Below are 19,700 nucleotides of genomic sequence, written 5' to 3' on the forward strand. Positions count from 1 at the left end.
GCTGTTAAGATACTCTCCTTGCCCTACAGTAATGGCCAAATCTCTGCTGAGGCTGCAAAATGAGGGGCTCTTGTTGGACCCACTGACAAATGAGAAAGGGAACAGAGCTGGACAGGCAGGGAGGGAGGCTGAGGCTGGGGTGGGGCCTGCTTCATTTGAGAGCAGCTATGAAGGAGAGGCTTTCAACAGGGGAGAGAGTCAGCATTCAAAGCAAAGAAAGATGTAAGTGAAGTCTGGGAGGGCAGTCGCCTACAAACGGACCACGGGGCACTCGGCTTGGCCCAGAAGCAGGAACTCAGGGAGAGAAGCTGGAACAGGGCTCAAGGAACTTTGATGGACAGACCTATCAGGGACCACCCCCTCCTTACACTGGAGAGATCAGGGCAAGCAAGTGACAAGGTCCTGAGGCCCCAGCGTCCCTGCCCATCCTCTCCCACAACAACCCAGGATCATACAGGGGAGCCTGTTTCTGGATGCCTGTGATTTATTTCCGAAGGTGAGCTGCAGCACACGGGAAAATACACATGGCTTTTCAGTCTACATTTTTACAGAGAAAATATTCTGTCATTGGCTTTCTGAGTGCCATCACCCTATTCTGTGAGGCTCCAGAATAGCTGGCCTGTCTCTAAGATTCTGCTTTAAAGCAGGAGCTTGGCCAAGACCCCTGGGGGTGGGAGCAAGGGAAAGCGACCCCCACGGGGAGCGGGGAGCACAGGAGAAGCACTCACTGCAAAGCTAAGGCAAAGAACAGCTGGCGGAAGGTGGCTCCCCTCACCCCAAAGACATGGCTTGCTGAGGCCCAGGACCCAGACAAGGCAGGACAGGGATGGCGGCTCTAGCCCAGCCCGGAGCAGCAGCGGGACTCTGAGTGTGTGTTTGTGCTGGGGGGGGGGGGGGGGAGGGGGCATGCTGAAGAGGCAGCCTACCGGGAGATGGAGGGGCTTTAGCTCACACAGGCCCTCTGCCCCAGCATAGCTCCCAGAGCGTGGTCCCCAATCCCACACTTGGCCCCTGGCACTGGCTCTACTTCAGGTGGGGGCCCTGCTCAGGTCCCTTCCACCACCACCTCCCCCACACCGTCTGTGCAAAACATGCTTAGGGCCAAGCCTCCGCGTCCCCTGCACCCTGACCGGGGCTGCAGGGAAGGGAGGGGAGGAAGGCGCTAGCTGGGGTCCTCGCCCAGCACCGGGAATTCCTTGCACATCTCTCGGACAATCATGCGGTCCATCTGGCCCTGGGGCGAGGCTTCCTCTTCAGTCAGGATGCGGCGCAGTGTGGCCTGCAGGTCGGGCAGCCGGTGGCGGTGCTGCAGGTAGGGTGTGGTGCGGATGACGGCGTGCATCAGGGAGAGGTACTCTACGCGAAGCTGTGGGAGGAGCAGGTGAGCTCAGGGACCCTGGGAGGCACTGCCACTGCCACCAGACAGGAACAGGCTGCCACGTGGACCCCAGGGCTGCGGACCGCCTCACGGCACCGAAGATCAGGGCTGCATCCCCAGCGCCCACAATGTGCCTGCCACATGAACTGGCCTTCAACAGTTGCTGAGTAAGTGAATGAATGGACCATTCCAGACACAGGCGTCCCAGAACGTGGCCAGCCCCCAGGAGTCCTGGCTCAGAGAGGCGGCAAGGGAAAACCGCCAGCTCCATCTTCCCAAAACTGAAGGCTTTCTCATGTTCTTTCTCTGACTAAAGCGCACAGCCGTCCATCTAAATGCACAGGCCAGTAACACAGCTGTCTTCTGTGACACTGCTCTCTCCCCTCTGTCGGCACACCTCGTACCCAACCCACTCCTAGGACCTGGCCACCGTCCTACCTTCCACACGGGCCCAGAGTCCAGCTCTAACACGCCCTCTAGTCTGACACCCCAGCTGCTCCTTTTCCCCACAGACCCCCAATCCACTGACACGATCCCAGTGCTTTTCCTCTGTCTGCCCCCCTCACCATCCCTTATTTCCCTCTTTCCCTATGGTTAGAGGACTCAATCCCTTCTCTAGGCAGCACCACCCTGTAACCCCCCAGCCCGGTCAGACCACAGCACCTGCAAATCACTGCCCAGTGTCTAAGCCCTAGACGGCCACAGAGCCGTGTGCAGGCCTCAGCTTCCTTCCCTACCACAAGCCTCAGACGGACACGCAGCACTGCCTTGGCTCCTGCCACTTTTCTCCGGTATGTTCACACGCCCTTAAGGACCACGGCCCACCTCTTCTAGGCTTTCCAGACCCCAAAGTGCCTGGACAGCTGGCCTTGTGCTTCATGGAGAAAACAAGCAATCTTTCAGAAAGCCCTTGTCTTCCCCTCGCAGCACCGACATCTCACCTGTCTCTGCCAAGAATAAGCTGCCTTGGCTCCCTTTAGGGTGAGGGGTGTCCCTCCACAGCCCTGGGCCCTCCGCCACTGCCGGATCTACTTGACTTCTGTGGTGGCCCACTCTCCCGTCAGCCATTCTTTTTTTTTTTTTTTTTTAATTTTTTTTTCAACGTTTTTTTTTTTTTTTTTTTTTTTTTTGGGACAGAGAGAGACAGAGCATGAACGGGGGAGGGGCAGAGAGAGAGGGAGACACAGAATCGGAAACAGGCTCCAGGCTCCGAGCCATCAGCCCAGAGCCTGACGCGGGGCTCGAACTCACGGACCGCGAGATCGTGACCTGGCTGAAGTCGGACGCTTAACCGACTGTGCCACCCAGGCGCCCCCCGTCAGCCATTTCTTGATGCTTGCTGGATTATTCCCTCTGGCCCAGACACCTGCACCAGCATCTCCTACCTCTAGAACACTTCCTAATGACTCCACATCTCCCTCAGGCGGACCCCCTCTTTTCTGCTCCCTTCACAGAAGAACTACAGGGGTTGTCTCCATTTATGGCTTCCAATTTCCCCCTCACTCCCCTCCAACTTCAAATTCTCTCTTAAACGTTCCATTCTTTTTCCCTCCACTCCACGGACGCTGCTTGTCAGTCACTTGGGGACTCTGTGGGGGCAATTCCAGTGGCCAATTAGCAGCCTCCGTCTTACTCAGGCTCTTAACTGTGGAGACGGCTCATTTCCCTCCTCCTCCGAACCTTGCTTTGGGCTCCTGCTCTCTCCAGGGTTTCCTCCTGGGCTCCTCCCTACTTGTCCTCACTGTGCCCTGGGCCGAGGCCCGAGCTGCCCTCTGACCCCTCCTCCTCACACTCTAGGTGGTGGCCCTGAAACAGGCTTCCCGTCACACTGGTGCACAGGCAACTCTCCAGTGTGTCTCTCCAGTGTCCCAACTCGGCTCCACTGCCCCTGAATGTGCTCTGTACCTGGCTGTCTAACAGGTATCTTCTCAAACCTGACACGTCAAAATGCAACTCCATTTCCACCCCCCCAAGAGTGTTTCCCCACCTCAGTAATCACACTTCATCCACTTGATTGCTCAACACAAGTCCAGTGGTAAGCCCTGGGACCCACTTCCCATACCCACAAATCTGACCTCTTCCCAGGAGGCCACGGCTGGGCTGCCCTGACAGCTGCGGCTGCTTCCTCACAGACCTCTGCCTCCCCCGGACTCATACAGTCCACACTCCGTTCGGGGTGTCCATCAGGTCACTTCTCCTCTTCTGAGATCAGAAGCTCCTGCTGCAGCCTCTGAGGCCTTGTGTAAATGCCACCTCCTCCCGTCTGACCCCGCTGCCCTCCCCACCCCAGCTCTGTCCAGAAAGTCTGGCCCAGATCAGCTCACCGGGGCTCCTCTGGGTCTGGGCACACCTGCCATGGCTTACTGAGTGGCCTCCACACTGGCCTGGCTCCAGCTGTGCCCCGTCCCCAGTCTCCGTCAGTGTCCTGTCTCCAGTCCATTTTGTTTCGGTTTCTACACACCTCCCATCCCCACTGCAGCCACCTCTAGGTACCTTGTCTCCGGGCGACAGGTCCGCGATGTGGCGCACGGTGATGTCAATGAGTGCCATCATGTCTGTGTGGTAGAAGATGGCAGCCGTGGCGGGGCTGGCGAACACGTCCTGCAGGAACTTGAGGATGGAGTGTGGTGGTTGCGGCTCATGTTTGAAGATGCGCACGGGGTCATCTAGGAAGCAGGGGGAAGAGAAGAGGGGTCAGGGCTGTCACCGTGGGAGGGCCAGAGCCACTGCAGGGAGTTACTGGGGATCATGGAGTCCCAGGACAGCGAAGCAGCACCACACAGATTCCTGCACCCTCACCTCCTCTGTTCAGGAGCAAGAGAAGCTTCTCGGAGAAGATCTTGACGTTGGAGTGTTTGCTCAGGGCGGTCATGATGACGTTCTGGTCAGGGGCTGAGGAAGGACATGGGTGTCAGTAGATCAGCGCACAGGTACCCAGCCAGTCGGCCACCTCCCGCTGGGCCCCATTCCCACCTGGCAGGTGCAAGTTGAGAGCCAGAAGCAGGTTCATGCAGAGATCGGGCAGCTGTTCTGTGGTGTCCAGGGGCAGCCCATCCTCGACGATGCTCAGCAGGAACTGGGCAAAGGGTGTGCCCAGGTGCTCTGGGAGAGGGGTGCACGGAGTCAGCCCTCCCCGTCTGTGCACACCACCCAGCCCCCTGGGTCTCCGTCAGCTCTGGGGACACCCGATCCCTGTCAGGTACGTGCAGTGGGGCTCCCAGCGGTCAGCTGGTCGGTGACCTGCTCACTTACCATAGTGCGCATATGGCACTGCCTCCCCCATGGAGAAGACCATGGCCAGGATGAGGGCGGAGTAACAGAGTTTCTGGTGATCTGGGGGGCAAGGCAGGCGGTGAGAGCCCCTACAGATGGTGGGAACCCCCCACACGGCAGGAAGCTCCCCCTCGCCTCACCCTGCGTGTCTGTCTGCATGTCCCGTGCCAGCTCCACAGGCAGCACAGACGACACGAGTGTGGAGATGATGGCTGCATCCAGGCTGCACATGGCGCCAAAGCACTTGAGGAGCAGCAGCCGCAGGGAGACCCGGTGCTCCTGGCAGGAGACCCTGTGCACTCAGTGCCTGGAACCCCCACCTCTACCCGGGTGCCTCCACGCCCCCGCCCCTCTGTCTTGCACACACCATTTGGTAGTAGGCCACCAAGGCCAGGACAGACTCGAACTCATTTCTCTTGCACATTTTCTTGCAAACTTCGGGGTCTGCATCCGTCTGTGGAGAGGAGGAAGCATGACACAATCAGTCAGTTGTGAGCCATGTGGCCACACATAAGCGAGCTGAGTACACGCAGGGGAGGCTCCTGAGCACTGGAGGGGACAGTGCAGGGTCGGGGGGAGACACCCGTGGGCCCCCACCCCGCACCAGAATATGCAGCAGCTCCTCCAGGTAGCAGCGGATGACCCCTTCATCCTCGTACAGGGCCCAGCTGCGCTGCTGGGCATCGTCCTTGCGCCGAGCCAGGTCTGCAAAGATCACCTCCAGCCGCTGCTGGTCATGGCAGACTTGCCCTGAGGGCAGGGCAGTGCTCAGGTCCTGGGGGGGAGAGAGGAATGGCTCAGCACATTCCTTGTCCCTCACCTTCTCCAGGAAGCCCCCAAGGTTTAGAAGTCAACCCAGACCCTGAGAATGTCACAGGCGTGAGTTCCAGGCCGACAACAGGAAAGGGTTCCCAGCCTCATCTCTCAGGGCTGCTCCTAGTCAGTGTCCTCCCAGAACCTGTGAGGGGACCAGCCCCTGGTTCTCTTCCTTCCTCCCCTCTGCCCCACCTCGAGCTCCCACTAAGGACCCTGCTCCTGTGGCCCACACCTCAACATCAAAGCTCCCAAGGGCACCAGCCCAGTTCTACACCACCTCTGCAAGCAAGTCCACTGCCCCCAGTCTTGATAACCTGCTGGGCCCAGATTCTGCCTGAGACACATCTGTGGGTGCCTTGCAACAACCTGCCGCTCATCCCAGCCCTGTAGAAACATCTTCCTCGAGGAAGGCCACCGACTGTATCACTGCCTGAGTGTGACTGAGATGCTACCCTCCGAATCCACATGAAGTGGCACCAGGCCTTGTCATCTCCCCACTTCCCCCGTCTCCCCCAAATGCTTCCAGCCTGGCAGCACCCACCGTACTCAACACAGACAAGTCCACTGACCTGCTGCTCCCTCCACCCCACACCAGAGCTGCTAGGTCATGGGGCCCTAAGGAGGGACCTTGGGCCCATCTAGTCCCCATATGGAGATGGCTCGTCGCCCTCCAATCCTGCTTCCTGACCAGTGCCCCAACCCTGGCAAAAGATCCCACCCACCCTACAATGCCCACGCACCTGACTCACACCTGAGTCAGTACTGAGGCCTCTGTCACAGCTCTCAAAGCACCCACTCCTTTCCACTGCCAAGGCCAGCGAGGTACTGCCTTCTCTCATGCTCTATGTCCACTCCTGCCCTGCAGCCAGAGATGACTCTTGCCCACCTGCATCTGGTCTCATCTATCACCTGCCCCGGGTCTCACCTCTCCCACACCACCTGTTCCCTCACTCCCTGTGTTACAGCCATGCTGGCCTTGTTCCACCTCCTCCTGCGAGCCAAGCTCGGTCCTGCCTCATGGCCTTGGTCCAGGCTGAGCCTCTGCCTGGAATGCTCTTCCTCCCTTTCTCCTCCAAGGATCAGCTCAAATGTCCCCAGCACCCAGCACAATGAAGGCCAGGCTAGAGCTCAATAAACACCTGTCGAGTCAAGGCTGGACACAAGCATGAGAGTGGGAATGGGGCAGGGGAGGCAGGGCGGCCCGAGGATGGGGAGGCCCCTGGCCCTGCCGCCCACCCTCACCTTGCCCTCTACCAGCGAGAGGAGGACCTGCTCCATGATAGGCGAGCTGGCCGGCACAGAGGCCTGGATGTGACCCACCACGACGCCAATGGCCACACGGCATAGCTCGTGGCTCAGGCCGGTGTTTCTCCGCACGAGCTCCATCAGCTCTGCCCCGATGGTCTTGGGCACAGCAGTCTCGGCCACCACCTTCTCCTCTGTGGTCCCCAGGTTCAGCGCACCCAGGGCCTCCAGCTCATCAGGGGCTGAGGTTGTATCAACTGCTACCTCCTCTGTAGGGGGCTCAGGGGCTGGCACCTTGGAGGGAGGGGGCTGAGCTTGGGACACAGTGGTGTGAGTGCCTCGGCGGGGCACAGGTGGGGGCGTGGGTGAGCAGCTGGGGCCCAGCTCAGACGAGCTAGAGCCGGTACAGAGCGTGTCAAGGGAGGTGCTGCTGACTGAGGAGCCGCTGGACACAGAACTGCCCCGGAGGGCGTGGTGTTGCGGCCGCCTGTGGGCAGAGAGCGGATGCTGTGCTGGGACAGCCCCCTGGGTCCCCTACCCCTCCAGGCCCTGAGCCCCGCCCTCCCGACACAGGGCCTGGTTTCTCTGCTAGACCCACCCCTCCAAGCCCAGAGCCCCCAACTTCCTGACACAGGCAAAGCAATCATTCCACCACAGGGTGCTTCCCCAATTGCCCCAATCCCGCCTCTCACCACTGCCTGAGGCCATCAGGGCCTCCCGGTCTCGGCGCTTCACAGGTGGAGGTGGCGTGGCGGGTGCTGCTCGGCGAGGCTGTGGTGGGATCTGAGAGGACAGAAGCGGGATCTGGGAGGACACGCTGCCATCTGGTGTACCGGCCTGGCTTAGGCCCTGAGCTCTTGGCACGGGCGGGCTACGGCTCTGTATCACTGACCCGACTGGACCCTTGGAACCTCTGGACCAAGCCTAAGCTCCACCCACCTCCCTCCGCCAGGATGTCCTCCCCACATACCTGGTAGAGGCCTCCGTCCGCCCCGAGATACTCGGAACTAGGGAGGCTGTGCTGCCGCTCAAACCCAGCTCGACACGTCCCATTGGGCTGCCTGGCAGCAGCAGCGTCCAGATGGTGGTCACTGGTGGATGGGGTCATAGCTGCAGGGCTGGAGGCTGATGGGCCTCTGCGGGACAGAGTCTCTTTCCGGTGGTGGATCAGCTTCCTGATGGAGGGACAGGGAGCTTACTGGGCGAGTTACCTTAAACTCCCAAAGTCCTTACATGCTCCCCATGGGTCCTGGGCCCCCCAAAGCTCGGGCTCCTGCCACCTCCCTCATGCCCCACCCTACTCTGCATTACCCCAGCTCTGCCTTACACACAACCCCAGTATCCACTGAAGGAACCCCACCCAACTGTGCTCATTAGGATAATGGGGTGGAGGCGGTGCCCTCTTCCCCTCACCCACACTCACTGAAGGACTCCACGCTGCTCCAGGCTGTACTTGCCACCATCCCGCATGGCTGCATTGTGCACAGCCTCAATGGCCCGGTCAATGGCTTGGAGGACATCTTGCTCCAGGCCCTGGGGGGGAGGGCAAGGATGGGCAGTTAGACCTGGGGGCCAAGTGAGGGTACTGAGCCCAGACCCGGCCCGGGATGCAACCGGGGCAGACAGAGGACCATTATAGCTAAAGGCTGGAATGGTAGACATGAACACAGAAGTTGAACCAGAATATCAAATAAGGTTCTCAAACGGTGTTACTCAGGGAGCTGGGGTATGGGGTGGCCTCATGCCGCTGCTTTACATCCTGGGGCCCCACTCAGGCCCCACAGTGAGGCTCTCAGCTGGCTCTGAAAATCACGGGTCCAGGGCAAAAACAGCCCAGGGCCCCCCAGCTTGAGGCCAGCAGTACACACCTAGTCTCTCCCCAGGTTTGGCTCAGAGCCCAGGCTGAAATGCCAAGCAGGGAGCCTCTAGTGTCTGGAACCCTTAACAAATCACTCTGGATCTTGTTGATCCTTCGCAAAACCAAGGTCACACTCCAGAATAGCCCTGTCCTCATAGAGCCTTCTGCAGGCCCTGGGATGGGCCTGAGGGACCAGCTGGGGATGGGCCAAAGGGATCTCCTCTCTCCACCCCTGCTTCTAGCCCTCATCCCCCTCAGCTGTTCCAAAGAATCTTCCAGACCTGCCCTGGGAAGCGGCAGTTCTGTTTGTGGCAAAGGACGGACATGGGAGAGGGGCCTGGCCCCTGTCCCAGATTCCGTGCTGCAGACCCAGCAACTCAGGGGTCCAATCTACCCAGCCTGCCTGGCATGGTGTGAAGAGTAAGGGGTGGCAGCTGTGGGACCAGCCACTTTCACCCCTTCCCTGTCCACGATGGTCCATCAGGCTGCATGGAAGTCTCAGAACTGAGGTGACGTCACTCCAGAGAGGGTCTAAGGAGCTTCCCTGAGGGGGACAGACAGACAGATGCAGAGGTCAGCAAAGCCCTCCAGGTACCATGGGGTGTGCCAGAATGCAGAGAGACAGCAGACAGAAAGGGGAACAGAAAAAGAAATACATACACATAGAAAATAAGGAAGAGATAGAAAGAGAGAGAGGGAGGGAGGGAGAGCGAGACAGGCAGAGGGAGACAACGCAGAAAGAAATTGAAAGCTGGAGACAGAGAAAGGGAGAGTCATAATGACAGACAGCGTTAGGGAGACTGAGGCAGAGGGAGATATGCAGAAAGAAACTATGAGAGAAACCGTGGCCTCTCTGCCGTCCCCAAACACCAAGCCCCACTGGCCCTGGAGAGGAGCCTCACAGGCTCTTCGGAAAGAGGCCTCCAACAAGCCCCCAGCCCCAGAGAGGCTGGGTCTGACACATTCACGATAGAGCTGGCAGCCTCTGTGTCCAGGGCCCCACTCATACCCCAGGCACTCCTAGATGGAAACAAGCTGAGGGTCCAGGGCCCATCCCCTCTGGCAAGACCAGATGACATCTCCAAATTTATCCTGTTATTTCTGTCCTGAACCAGGCTGGGACAGGATGTTTCCAAAAGGATAAGGACTAGGATGGGGCGGGGGTGTCTGGCACAGGCCAGGCCTGGAGGCTCCAGGCCCTCCTTTCCCCTGAGGTCAGAATAGACCAGCTAGAGACACTGCACCCCAGCCCCCACAGCAGGACTATTCTTGGGGAAACAGGAACTGGAGACGCAGCCTCCACTGGAAGGAAATAGGGTCATAGTCAGACCAGGGGAAGCCATGAAGAGATCTCACTTCCTTACAATGGGAGCAGCCCCCACCCCAGGCTGGGGACACAGAGGGATGGAGCTTTTCACTTTCAGAGAAAATTAGTCGGTTAAGTCAGGGCCTGAACGTGGCTTGTAATGGAGGGGTGGGGGTGGGGAGAGTAGTGCTAGGGAGTGTCAGCAAGGGCTGAGATCTTTGGTTCCAAGAGGGTTGGGGTCAGTCTGAAGAAGAGCTTAGGGGTGGCTGAGTACAGGAGGGTGAAAGACACTCAGGTCCCACCCTTAGTGGGTCATCTAGGAGATACGAGTATCATCTAGGCTCCAGGGCCTCAGTGGGGAAGTGAGGATGGAGGGCAGTGGGGAAACAGGTGGTGTCCAGGGTGGCCTGGGGTCTTAGTGGTGGAGGCAGTGGCTCCAGTTGGGGGTCTGAGGGTAGGATCCAGGGGATCCAGTGAAAGGGCCAATTACGAATCTGGGATCTCAGGGATCTGAGGAACTGGTCAGAATTCAGTGGTACTGGATTCTCAGAACTGAGTCTTGAATTCTACTTAGATGGGGGTTCAGATAATGAGTCTCAATGGGTCTGGGATCCAAGGAGTCTCAGTCCCAGAGTTAGGCTTGCAGGTCCGGAGTCCTCAGAGTTGGCTGTCAAGGGCTTGGCCTTTTCTGGGAGTGCGGGCTCCTGGGGTCCCAGTTCTCGTGGGTCTGGGGTCTCAGGGTCAGGTGCTCAAACTCCCTATCTGCGGGAAGTTTTGGCGGGCCTGGGGCTCCGGGGTCGGTCCCGAGAGCCTGCGATGGGGCCCAGTCTAAGGACCGGTGAGGCCGGGCTGGGGAGGGGCACACTCACCTGCAGGCGGCGCAGGTAGGCGGGCGGCACGTAGCCCGTCTCGCCACTGCGCGCCCGCGCCGCCAGCCACCAGTGCGCGCTGCTGCGCTCCAGCACCAGGAAGGTCTCGCCCGCGGCGAACGCCAGCGCGTTGGGCTCCGCCGAGCGGAACGCGTAGAGCGCGCGATACATGGGGCCGGGCCGGGCCGCGCCGCGCCGGGGCAGTGGAGGTGGCGGGGGCTGCGGAACCAGGACGGCAGGCCCGGAGAACCGCGATCGCCCCGCCCCGCCCCGTGACACACGACGCGTGCGCGCGCCCGCCCGCCCGCCAGCCGCAGCCCCGCCTCCGGAGGGGGGCAGCCCCCGCGCGGATCGCGGCGCCCCCTGGCGGCTCCAAGCGGCGCGACCCGGTGCTGCTCGAGTCCGTCTCCAGTCGGCCTCCAGTCCGGTCCCGGTACCTCCGATTCCGAGACCACACACCCCTACCCCCGACCACTGGCTCCGCACCCTCCCGGGCGCCCCACCCCAGAGTCTCCGTCCTGGCCCTCCACTCAAACCGGGTGTGCGGCCGTCCTTCCTCCTTTGGCAGAGCCTGTGTCCTACGCTCTAGTCGCATGCGTCCCTGCCATCCCGGGGGAGTGGGTCCTGACCTACTAACAGTAGGGACGGCGACTCCGCGAGCGTAGTCCCATTGTTGGATCTCGCTGATTCGACACTTGGAGGCGCCTGTGGGGGGTCCGTCTCCTTGGTGTCCCAGGCCTCATGACCCCTCTCTGAGGAGTCCCTACTCCAGCCACACCGAAACCAGGTCGGCCATTCCCCAGTCCCAATTTCTCACGTCCTGGATGCCCCCCCCGCCCCCCCCCCCCCACACTCCCACTCCTTTCAATAGCTTCTCTCTACCCCTGTAATGTGGGTCTTTCCATAGGGTTTCCTCTGCCTGGGACCTAATTCCCTCCCTCACAGCATAAGGTCATTACTCTCCCAGTCGCTGTCATATTGCTCTATTGTCTTTATAGGACTTAACAACTCCAAACCATCTTATGTCTGATGAGCCCTTCTGAGCAGATAGAAGAAGAGCTGGTAAGGGTGGGGAGGGGGGTGCTAGGTAGCCTTAAGAGCTGGTTTGACCCTGCACACCTCCAATTAGCCTGGACTGGTCCTTGATGTCCTGAGGGAGGGAGGGACCCAGGGGAGAGGCCCTAAGTGTCCTGGGGGCCTCCCATTCCTGTCCAGCCACATTTCCCACCAGAAGCCTGGGCCCAGGGTGTAGCGGGTATGGGCACAGCGAGGCCAGTACATGCAGTTGGCATTGGGGGACATAGTACACAGAGGCACAGTGGGCCTCAGAAAGGAGTGTGGGGCTGATAGAACTGGACATCAAGACCCTACCTTCTTGGCACTGGGTCTGCCCTTCTCCCTGGTGTCTGGTTCTGCAGTTCAAGACCTCCTGCCACACCTCCCAGTAACCCTCCTAGCACAGAAGTAGCTCTCTTCAGGGCCGCCCTGGCTACAGCTGCTTAGGAGAGGAGATTGGCATAGTTGTGGGTTGCAGTGGTGACAAGAGAGGACCCCCCTGCCTGGAACACCCTTTCTCACTGACCCCCACCCCCTCATCCTGCTGGGACCTTTTACCATGGAGTCCACCATCGCCAAAAGACCAGAGCCTGGCAGCTACCTGAGGCCTTGGTTTGGCTCCAGGACATCTGACATCACAATGACCAGCCAATTAGCTGCTGCCAGTGGTCCAGGAGATGGATCCAAGGTCTGGCACACCTGCTGCCCAACTTTGGCTTAAGTTGCATGGAAGACAGGAAAAGACCTGTATCAAGGGTCACGTAGTTCTTAGGGGATGCTGGGACACTAGGCCAGCACAGACCCAAAAGGAACCTAAGGTTATATGTGTGGAGGTCCTCTTTGGGTGACCTCAGTGTCCGTGAGGTGGGGGCAGTGGCAAGAATATTCCTGGGCTAGGGTAGAGGACACAGCACGTGTCAGGATTCTGAGGGCTGGGATGGGGTCTGGCTGTCTGCCCCTAGTTAAGAACGACAGCAGCACTGTGTACAATTAACAAAAAGATTTGTATTAGAACATTTACACTCAGGGAAGAAAGAGGTATCTGCATCATCAAATGTGGAATGTTGAAGAAATAGTTAAAATAAATAAAAGACTCCGAACGCGATTGGGGCTGGCTCAGGCTGGGACTCACAGAGGCCTCTGCACATCAGCTCCAGGCTGCAGGGGCCAACGCCTGGCCATACTGGCCTCCTCCCCGACGCAGCACAGCTGTGCCTGGGACACAGAGAGTCTCTCAGGTGCTGGTGCAGCCAGCAAACTCACTCCCCACTTTCCTCGCTTATCTCTGTGACAATGTCTATGAGGCTCTGGAGCCCGAAGATATAGCCAGCATCCTGGCCCTCATGTACCACGCTGTCCTCGCCATACAGCCTGCAGGTGGTGTGTGCAAAGTCGATCATGCGCACGTCCACTGAGCTGGTGCCGATGGGCTTGAAGGCATAGGCACCTGCAGACTCGTCAGCTGACTCCTCAGACAGGTCCTCCAAGTCCTCAGCATCTGAGTCCAGGGCCACCTCAGGCCATTCTTTGCCATCATAGATGACCAATAGGGAGCTTGAGTAGAAGCGGTAGGACTCCTGTCGCTCCAAAATGGCTTTGAGCTCAGCCAGCTTCTTAAGCACAGGGCCCAGGAGTTCACGGCGCAAATACCGACCATTGTGGAAAAATTGGAAAAGTGCCTCCTTGAAGCCCTGCACTGACAGCTTTCGTCCATGGTACTTGTTCATGAACATAAGCTGCCCACTCCCTGCCTGGTACACCTGTGGGAAGAGACCAGCAGGTTAGGTGCTGACAGCTGTCTCAGAGCCTGGACCCTGGGGAACAGCAGCAATAGGACACCCCTGGATCAGATCCTTTAACCTGTTAAGTACACCAGTCATACAAGGCAATACCCTTTCTGATCTACCACCACTCAGGACGCAGCCCTCTGACCTGGTTCTGTCCTCAGACCCCTGCTTAGCATATCAGTTGGTGGAGAGGGCCTAACCATCTTGCCTTCATTCCCACTCCTGTCCAGAGACTCTGGACTCAGTCAACCAGCTCAGCCCCAGACAGTTCACCAGGCATGCATGCTTTTTTTTTCTAACCAGAAAGCAACAGACTCACTCAGCCATGCTGAAATCTTGAGAAAACAGCAGGACTATGCCCACGGTGGAGAGTAGAAGCTACTGGATGCCCTAGCCAGCCTGTGGTATGCACCAGCACTCCCCTCACCTGCATGCCACACACACGGACACCGATGACCGCAGATGTGCTCTGCTGGCACTTGCGGATCTGGTTGGCTGCCTTCTCCTCTGAAGCATCATCACCATGCTGGCGGGTACCCATCTTGAGGTCCAGGACACAAGGCACCTCATAGCGGGAAGTCAGATTTTCCAGTAAGATGAATTCTGAGTGGTTAAGGACAATCCTCCCTCTAAAGAAAAGGTGCTGCTGCATGGGGGCTTTGCCACTCCAGGGCACAATGCCTGCACACAGTGCCTCAGAAAAGCCCAGGTCCACAGAAGGCCCCATCAGTCCTGCTATCCCCCATGTAGGGAGCCCAAGGCTGACTAGAGGGCTAAAATCGAAGAACTGAATTCTTGTCAGGGAACAGGCATGAGGACCGCCTGCATCCGCACTCAACATAGGCCTGGGCGACACACATATGGCACTGCCACAACTCAACAAGGTATGGGAACAGGGTTTCACACTGTCCTAAGTTTCAAACAGAACATCAAATAAATAAATCCCGTAACCTTCTATGTGAACTGGAAATATCTGCATAAACTCATGAAAAATTTTCTCTTTAAAATAAATGCGGGGGCGCCTGGGTGGCTCAGTCAGTTGAGCATCTGACTTGGGTTCAGGTCACGATTGCACAGCTTGTGAGTTCGAGCCCTGCATCAGGCTCTGTGCTGACAGCTCAGAGCCTGGAGCCTGCTTCGGATTCTGTGTCTCCCTCTCTCTCTGCCCCTAACCCACTTGCGTTCTGTCTCTCTCTCTCTCAAGGGTGAATAAACATTAAAAAAACCTTTTTTTAAATAAAATAAAAGTGTATTTCCCAGCTGTGTGGCACTGAAAAGGTCTAGAAACAATGACCAGATAGTTGTGTGAGCGCCCTTAGTGTCCAGACCAGTTTTCCTAGGGCAGGGATTGGTGAACTATGGCTACTTGTACAGCCTATGAACTAGAAATCGTTCTTAAAATTTTAAGTTGTCAAAAAATATACATAATACTTCATGACACATGGAAAATTAAATGATATGCAAATCTTGGTGATCATAAACAGTTTCATTGGGGTATAGTCATGCTCATTCATTTACATGATTATCTATGACTACTTTCAAGCTACAGTGGCAGAGGTGTGGCAGAGGGTACAGCCTGTGAAGCCAGAAACATTTACTACCTGGCCCTCTACTGAGCAGGTTTGTAACTCCTACCTCAGAGGAATGACTGAACTTACATCTAGAGTAGGAAATATACATGACCCTGGGCCATCTTTTCATACCAGAAAGTAAGAGAGTCGTCACAGACCACTATGATTGTGTCAGAAGGACTCGAGAGCCTATTTTAAAGTACTAAAAAAAAATTTTTTTTTAAATGTTTATTTATTTTTGAGAGACAGAGAGAGACAGAGCATGAGTAGGGGAGGGGCAGAGAGAGAGGGAGACACAGAATCCAAAGCAGGCTCCAGGCTCTGAGCTGTCAGCACAGAGCCTGACGCGGGGGTTGAACTCTCCAGCCATGAGATCATGACCTGAGCCGAAGTTGGACGCTTAACCAACTGAGCCACCCAGGCGCTTCTCAAGAGCCTATTTTAAAAGGCAAAACAAAACATGGAAGAATCTGTGCATCAGTAAAGATAAAACTGCAACGGACTAAAACCACATCAAATATGTCTAAATTCATAGGTTCATAATAAGGCCGAAAAACCCACTGGCATTTTGAATGGATGTTAAAAAACCCACCCATTATTCCAAATAGTCAGTAAATAATGTACCTTTCCTATATAAACTATACCTCAGTATAAGCATATAATTGATGAGAATAAGTTTATCTTTACAGATTCCAGCTAAGAAGGAATGACAAAATTAGAAAAGTGCCTAATGAAAAAATGGATCTAAGGCAATGGCAACACAGGCAAGACAGACAAATACTGCACTTCCTGATGGCCACTACCATTTCCAAGGGATCCTAGCTCCTACCTACCCCAAAACTGAACCTAAATCTGACCAAGCCTCTAGATCAAATTATCAAAACCTAATGGAAACAAAGAGAAAAGAGTAACATGTAAAAGACCACAGGGATGTAATCAGTAAAATTCAGATGGTGGGAAAGTTTAGAAGACCTAGTTTCTTTGACAAGAAATTTCCAAGATGAAAAAATAAAAAGGGTATTTAAAAAGACTTAAACAGGGGCGCCTGGGTGGCGCAGTCGGTTAAGCGTCCGACTTCAGCCAGGTCACGATCTCGCGCTCCGTGAGTTCGAGCCCCGCGTCGGGCTCTGGGCTGATGGCTCGGAGCCTGGAGCCTGTTTCCGATTCTGTGTCTCCCTCTCTCTCTGCCCCTCCCCCGTTCATGCTCTGTCTCTCTCTGTCCCAAAAATAAATAAAAAACGTTGAAAAAAAAAAAAAGACTTAAACATTTCAACCAAAAATGTGTGGACTTCACTTGGCTCTCCATTCAAACCAACCGTCAGTAAAAACATATTTATGAGACAATTAGGAAAATGTGGACACAAACTAGATACTTGACAATAAGGCACTACTGTCCAGTTTTAAGGAGCTCACATCTTAAAAATACCCTTGTCTTGGGGCGCCTGGGTGGCTCAGTCAGTTAAGCGTCCAACTCCTGATCTCGGCTCAGGTCATCATCTCATAGTTCTTGAGTTTGAGCTCGCATCGGACTCTGAGCTGACAGTGTAGAGCCTGCTTGGGATCCTCTGTCTCCCTCTCTCTGCCCCTTCCCCACTCGTTCTCGTTTTCTAACTTAATTAAAAGAAAACTCCTATCTCTTAAAGATGGATGATGAGATGTGTATGGATGCAATGACACAGGAGACACTTCAGAAAGAGCTCGGTTGGGGGCACCTGGGTGGCTAGTCAGTTGAGTATTTGACTCTTAGTTTCAGCTCAGGTCATGATCTCATGGTTCATGGGTTCAAAACCCACATTGGGCTCCATGCTTACAGCATGGGGGCCTGCTTAGGATTTTCTCTCCCTCCCTTCCCTCCCTCTGGAAGAAAGAGGGGAGGGGAGAGGACAGGAGAGGAGAGGAAGAAAGGGAAAGGGAGAAAGGAAAAGGGAAAGGGAGAAAGGGAGAAAGGGAGAAAGGGAGAAAGGGAGAAAGGGAGAAAGGGGGAAAGGGAAAAAGGGAAAGGGAGAAAGAAACAGCTCGGTTGGGGGATGCTGGGTATAAGAGACAGTCACGGCCCAAGACTGACATAAGTAGGTTAATCACCAAAACTGGGTGACTGGTACTTATAAGTTCAAAGTATTATTCTATGTTTAATATGTGTAAAATTTTCCCTAGTAAAAAGTTAAAAAATAAAATAAAACATACTCAATTCTGAGGAACTACCCCCTCAAGATTAAAAAAAGAAAGAAGGGGCACCTGTGTTTCAGCTCAGGTCATGATCTCACGGTTCCTGGAATAGAGTCCTGTGCTAACAGCACAGAGCCTGCTTGGGAACTCTCTTTGCCCCTTCCCTGCTCATGCATGCGCATACACTCACTCTCAAAATAAATAAACTTTAAAAACTAAATAAATTAAAAAGAAATCACTGAGTAAAAAAAAAAAAAAAACGGGGGGGAGGGGGGGGAGCCCCATGCTTTTATTCATGTGCCAGTCTGGTGAACCAGGATTGAAAGGTAAGCACCCACCTGCCACCCCCATTCTTGGCAGGAAGCACTATCTGGGGTCTTCTCTGTAGGAGTCTGAAAACACAAACCAGCCCCTTGCACTCTAGGCTAAAGCCTCCCTGATGCAGGTTGGTCCCTCCATGAGGTGGCCCTCAACCGCCTCCCCACCACCTGTATTCCCAGACCAGCCCTTGTTCCTGAGGGAGTGGTATTTGCCTATGGTTACCACAAAGCGTGCCCTGGCACAACCATGACTAGAAAATAAACCCAACCTCTCTGAGCTCCTAGGATCTCACCTACCCTCCCCTATCCCCAAGGCAAAGATACCCTGTGAGCAAAGGATACTGTATTGGTTCCGATGTTTTGCATTCTCCTTCATTCTCTGTAACTGTTGCTGGTGACACTTCATGCTCCAGGGGTTATAGTGTTTAAGCTGGGAACTGACATTCCCCTTTTTCTCTACGCTGTAGTACAAGACTTCAGATTTCTTTAGCCACTCAAATTCTTCTTCTAACTTATGGCTGTAAAGAGACAAGGAGCCAATAAATCACAACATCTTATCAGAATTCAGGGCCAAAGAGGCATGAAGAAACTTTTGGAGTGATGGGAAGTTTGAGATCTTGATGTGGTGGTGGTTTTAGCGTACACATTGAACACTTCAAATGGATACATTTTATTCTAAGTGGATTATACCTCAAGAAAGTTGACTTTGAAAAAATTAAAGGGCCAGATCACTGTTTTTTCTATAGCAAGAGAACCTAAGATGCAAGAACAGCCTCTGCCTCCACCACTGCACACCCCCCCCCCACCCCCAAGCAGCCTTCACTGCCCTTTTTTTCTAGGCAGTACTGTCCCCTGGCTTCTGCTACATCCAAGTTCCCGGATTCCAAATGCTGGAGACTGGGAAAAGCTGAACTGAAATCCCATGGGAATAAGCCAACCTACTTAGCCACGTTATAAACACTTCTCAATTTTTATATATTATTTATATTTTTACCAGTTCTGCCAAGAACCGGCTCTTGGAAGGCTCTGTGTCAGTGGATCCTACATTCCGGGGATGCCCAACTGACCATTTTGTCTCCCACCATCAATGAGCAACTTGAGGTGATGGGACAGTTCCTATCTTGGCCACTGCGACATCCCCAGGATGTAGCACAGGGCCTGGCACAGGGCAGCTGCAGGAGCAGTGAGTGACTAAAACTCTTTTACAGCTGCCACTGTAGCTGTTTACCCAAAATGGCATGACCTAACCCAGAATCATTACAAAGAAGCTGCCATGTGGGAACTGGCCACTGAGTGACAAGGCACCATCGTCTGAGTCTCTAGCTCCAGACGACTGGACTATAACTAAGATCCCATGACACCTCCCCTCCCATAGAGTCCAGGGTTCCCCTCTCAGTTTATACCCACCTTTTCATCTTCTCCTCTTTCCGGTGCTGTCTCACCCAGTCCTTGGGGCTCTTTTCTGTCTCTAGGACGTGATGTTTTTTGTTTGTCCACCTCAGAAGCTTACTTTTTGGTTCACAGTCTGAATTGTCTACACTGTCCACAATTCCGTGGTCCCCTTTTAATGGATATGCTATTAAACACAAGTTCCTGTCTTCATCTTCTTCAAAGCGAACTGATACCACACCTGGAAGGGGGGTGAGGAGCAGAAAGAACTTTTAATTCCAAAGATGATATGTTATAAATAACATGATTGTAACATTTGGTTTTTTCTTACCCTGTTCCTTAGTCTCTATGTTGCCAGAGGCCCCAAACTCATCTGCAAACCTAACAAATATCAAAACAGCTAGAAAAGATGACACCATACAAGACAAGCGATTAGGGAGCAAACATGGCCGAGAGTCTTCCTCTCTGATGCACTCAACAAGGCAAGAGCCAAAGAATTACAAGACACATTTTTCCATTATTGAAAATGTTTATTAAATTTTATGTAATTCTTCTAATCCTAAAAGAGACGTAAAAACATTTGCTCTTTATATCTTATGGGAATTTTTGATGCCCTAAACAGAAACTCCGGCGGCCTGAGACTTGCTTTAAAGCAGAGCCTGAACA

The 19,700-nt window shown here is 55.0% G+C and overlaps 2 protein-coding genes and 1 long non-coding RNA gene across 5 annotated transcripts in view; 1 reads left to right on the forward strand and 2 right to left on the reverse strand.

Moving 5' to 3' along the window:
• Positions 1-466: 466 nt before the first annotated feature.
• On the reverse strand, positions 467-10,993 carry NCKIPSD (NCK interacting protein with SH3 domain). Its single transcript, XM_007088693.3, is given in 14 exon segments — positions 467-1,366; positions 3,872-4,044; positions 4,178-4,270; positions 4,352-4,480; positions 4,631-4,711; positions 4,792-4,930; positions 5,019-5,105; positions 5,256-5,426; positions 6,710-7,176; positions 7,179-7,199; positions 7,405-7,495; positions 7,683-7,887; positions 8,136-8,245; positions 10,746-10,993. Coding segments are annotated over 14 exon segments (2,142 nt in total). The 5' UTR covers positions 10,917-10,993; the 3' UTR covers positions 467-1,162.
• A 390-nt stretch (positions 10,994-11,383) lies between these two features.
• On the forward strand, positions 11,384-14,021 carry LOC122236647. The gene is made up of 3 exons (XR_006214780.1): positions 11,384-11,532; positions 11,744-11,807; positions 13,892-14,021. It is a non-coding gene; the product is annotated as an uncharacterized LOC122236647 (long non-coding RNA).
• IP6K2 (inositol hexakisphosphate kinase 2) overlaps positions 12,787-19,700 on the reverse strand; it is a 30,992-nt gene continuing 24,078 nt past the window's right edge. For all 3 annotated transcript variants that reach the window (XM_007088480.2, XM_042978872.1, XM_015540432.2), the window contains exons 3-6: positions 19,053-19,275; positions 17,988-18,163; positions 14,016-14,191; positions 12,787-13,561 (exon numbers count right to left, since the gene is read on the reverse strand). In XM_007088480.2, the coding sequence (XP_007088542.1) occupies positions 13,061-13,561; positions 14,016-14,191; positions 17,988-18,163; positions 19,053-19,275 (1,076 nt within the window). In that variant the 3' untranslated portion in view covers positions 12,787-13,060. The remainder of the gene's footprint in view (positions 13,562-14,015; positions 14,192-17,987; positions 18,164-19,052; positions 19,276-19,700) is intronic.

This window comes from Panthera tigris, chromosome A2, assembly GCF_018350195.1.
Source record: "Panthera tigris isolate Pti1 chromosome A2, P.tigris_Pti1_mat1.1, whole genome shotgun sequence".
NCBI classification, from domain to species: Eukaryota; Metazoa; Chordata; class Mammalia; order Carnivora; family Felidae; genus Panthera; species Panthera tigris.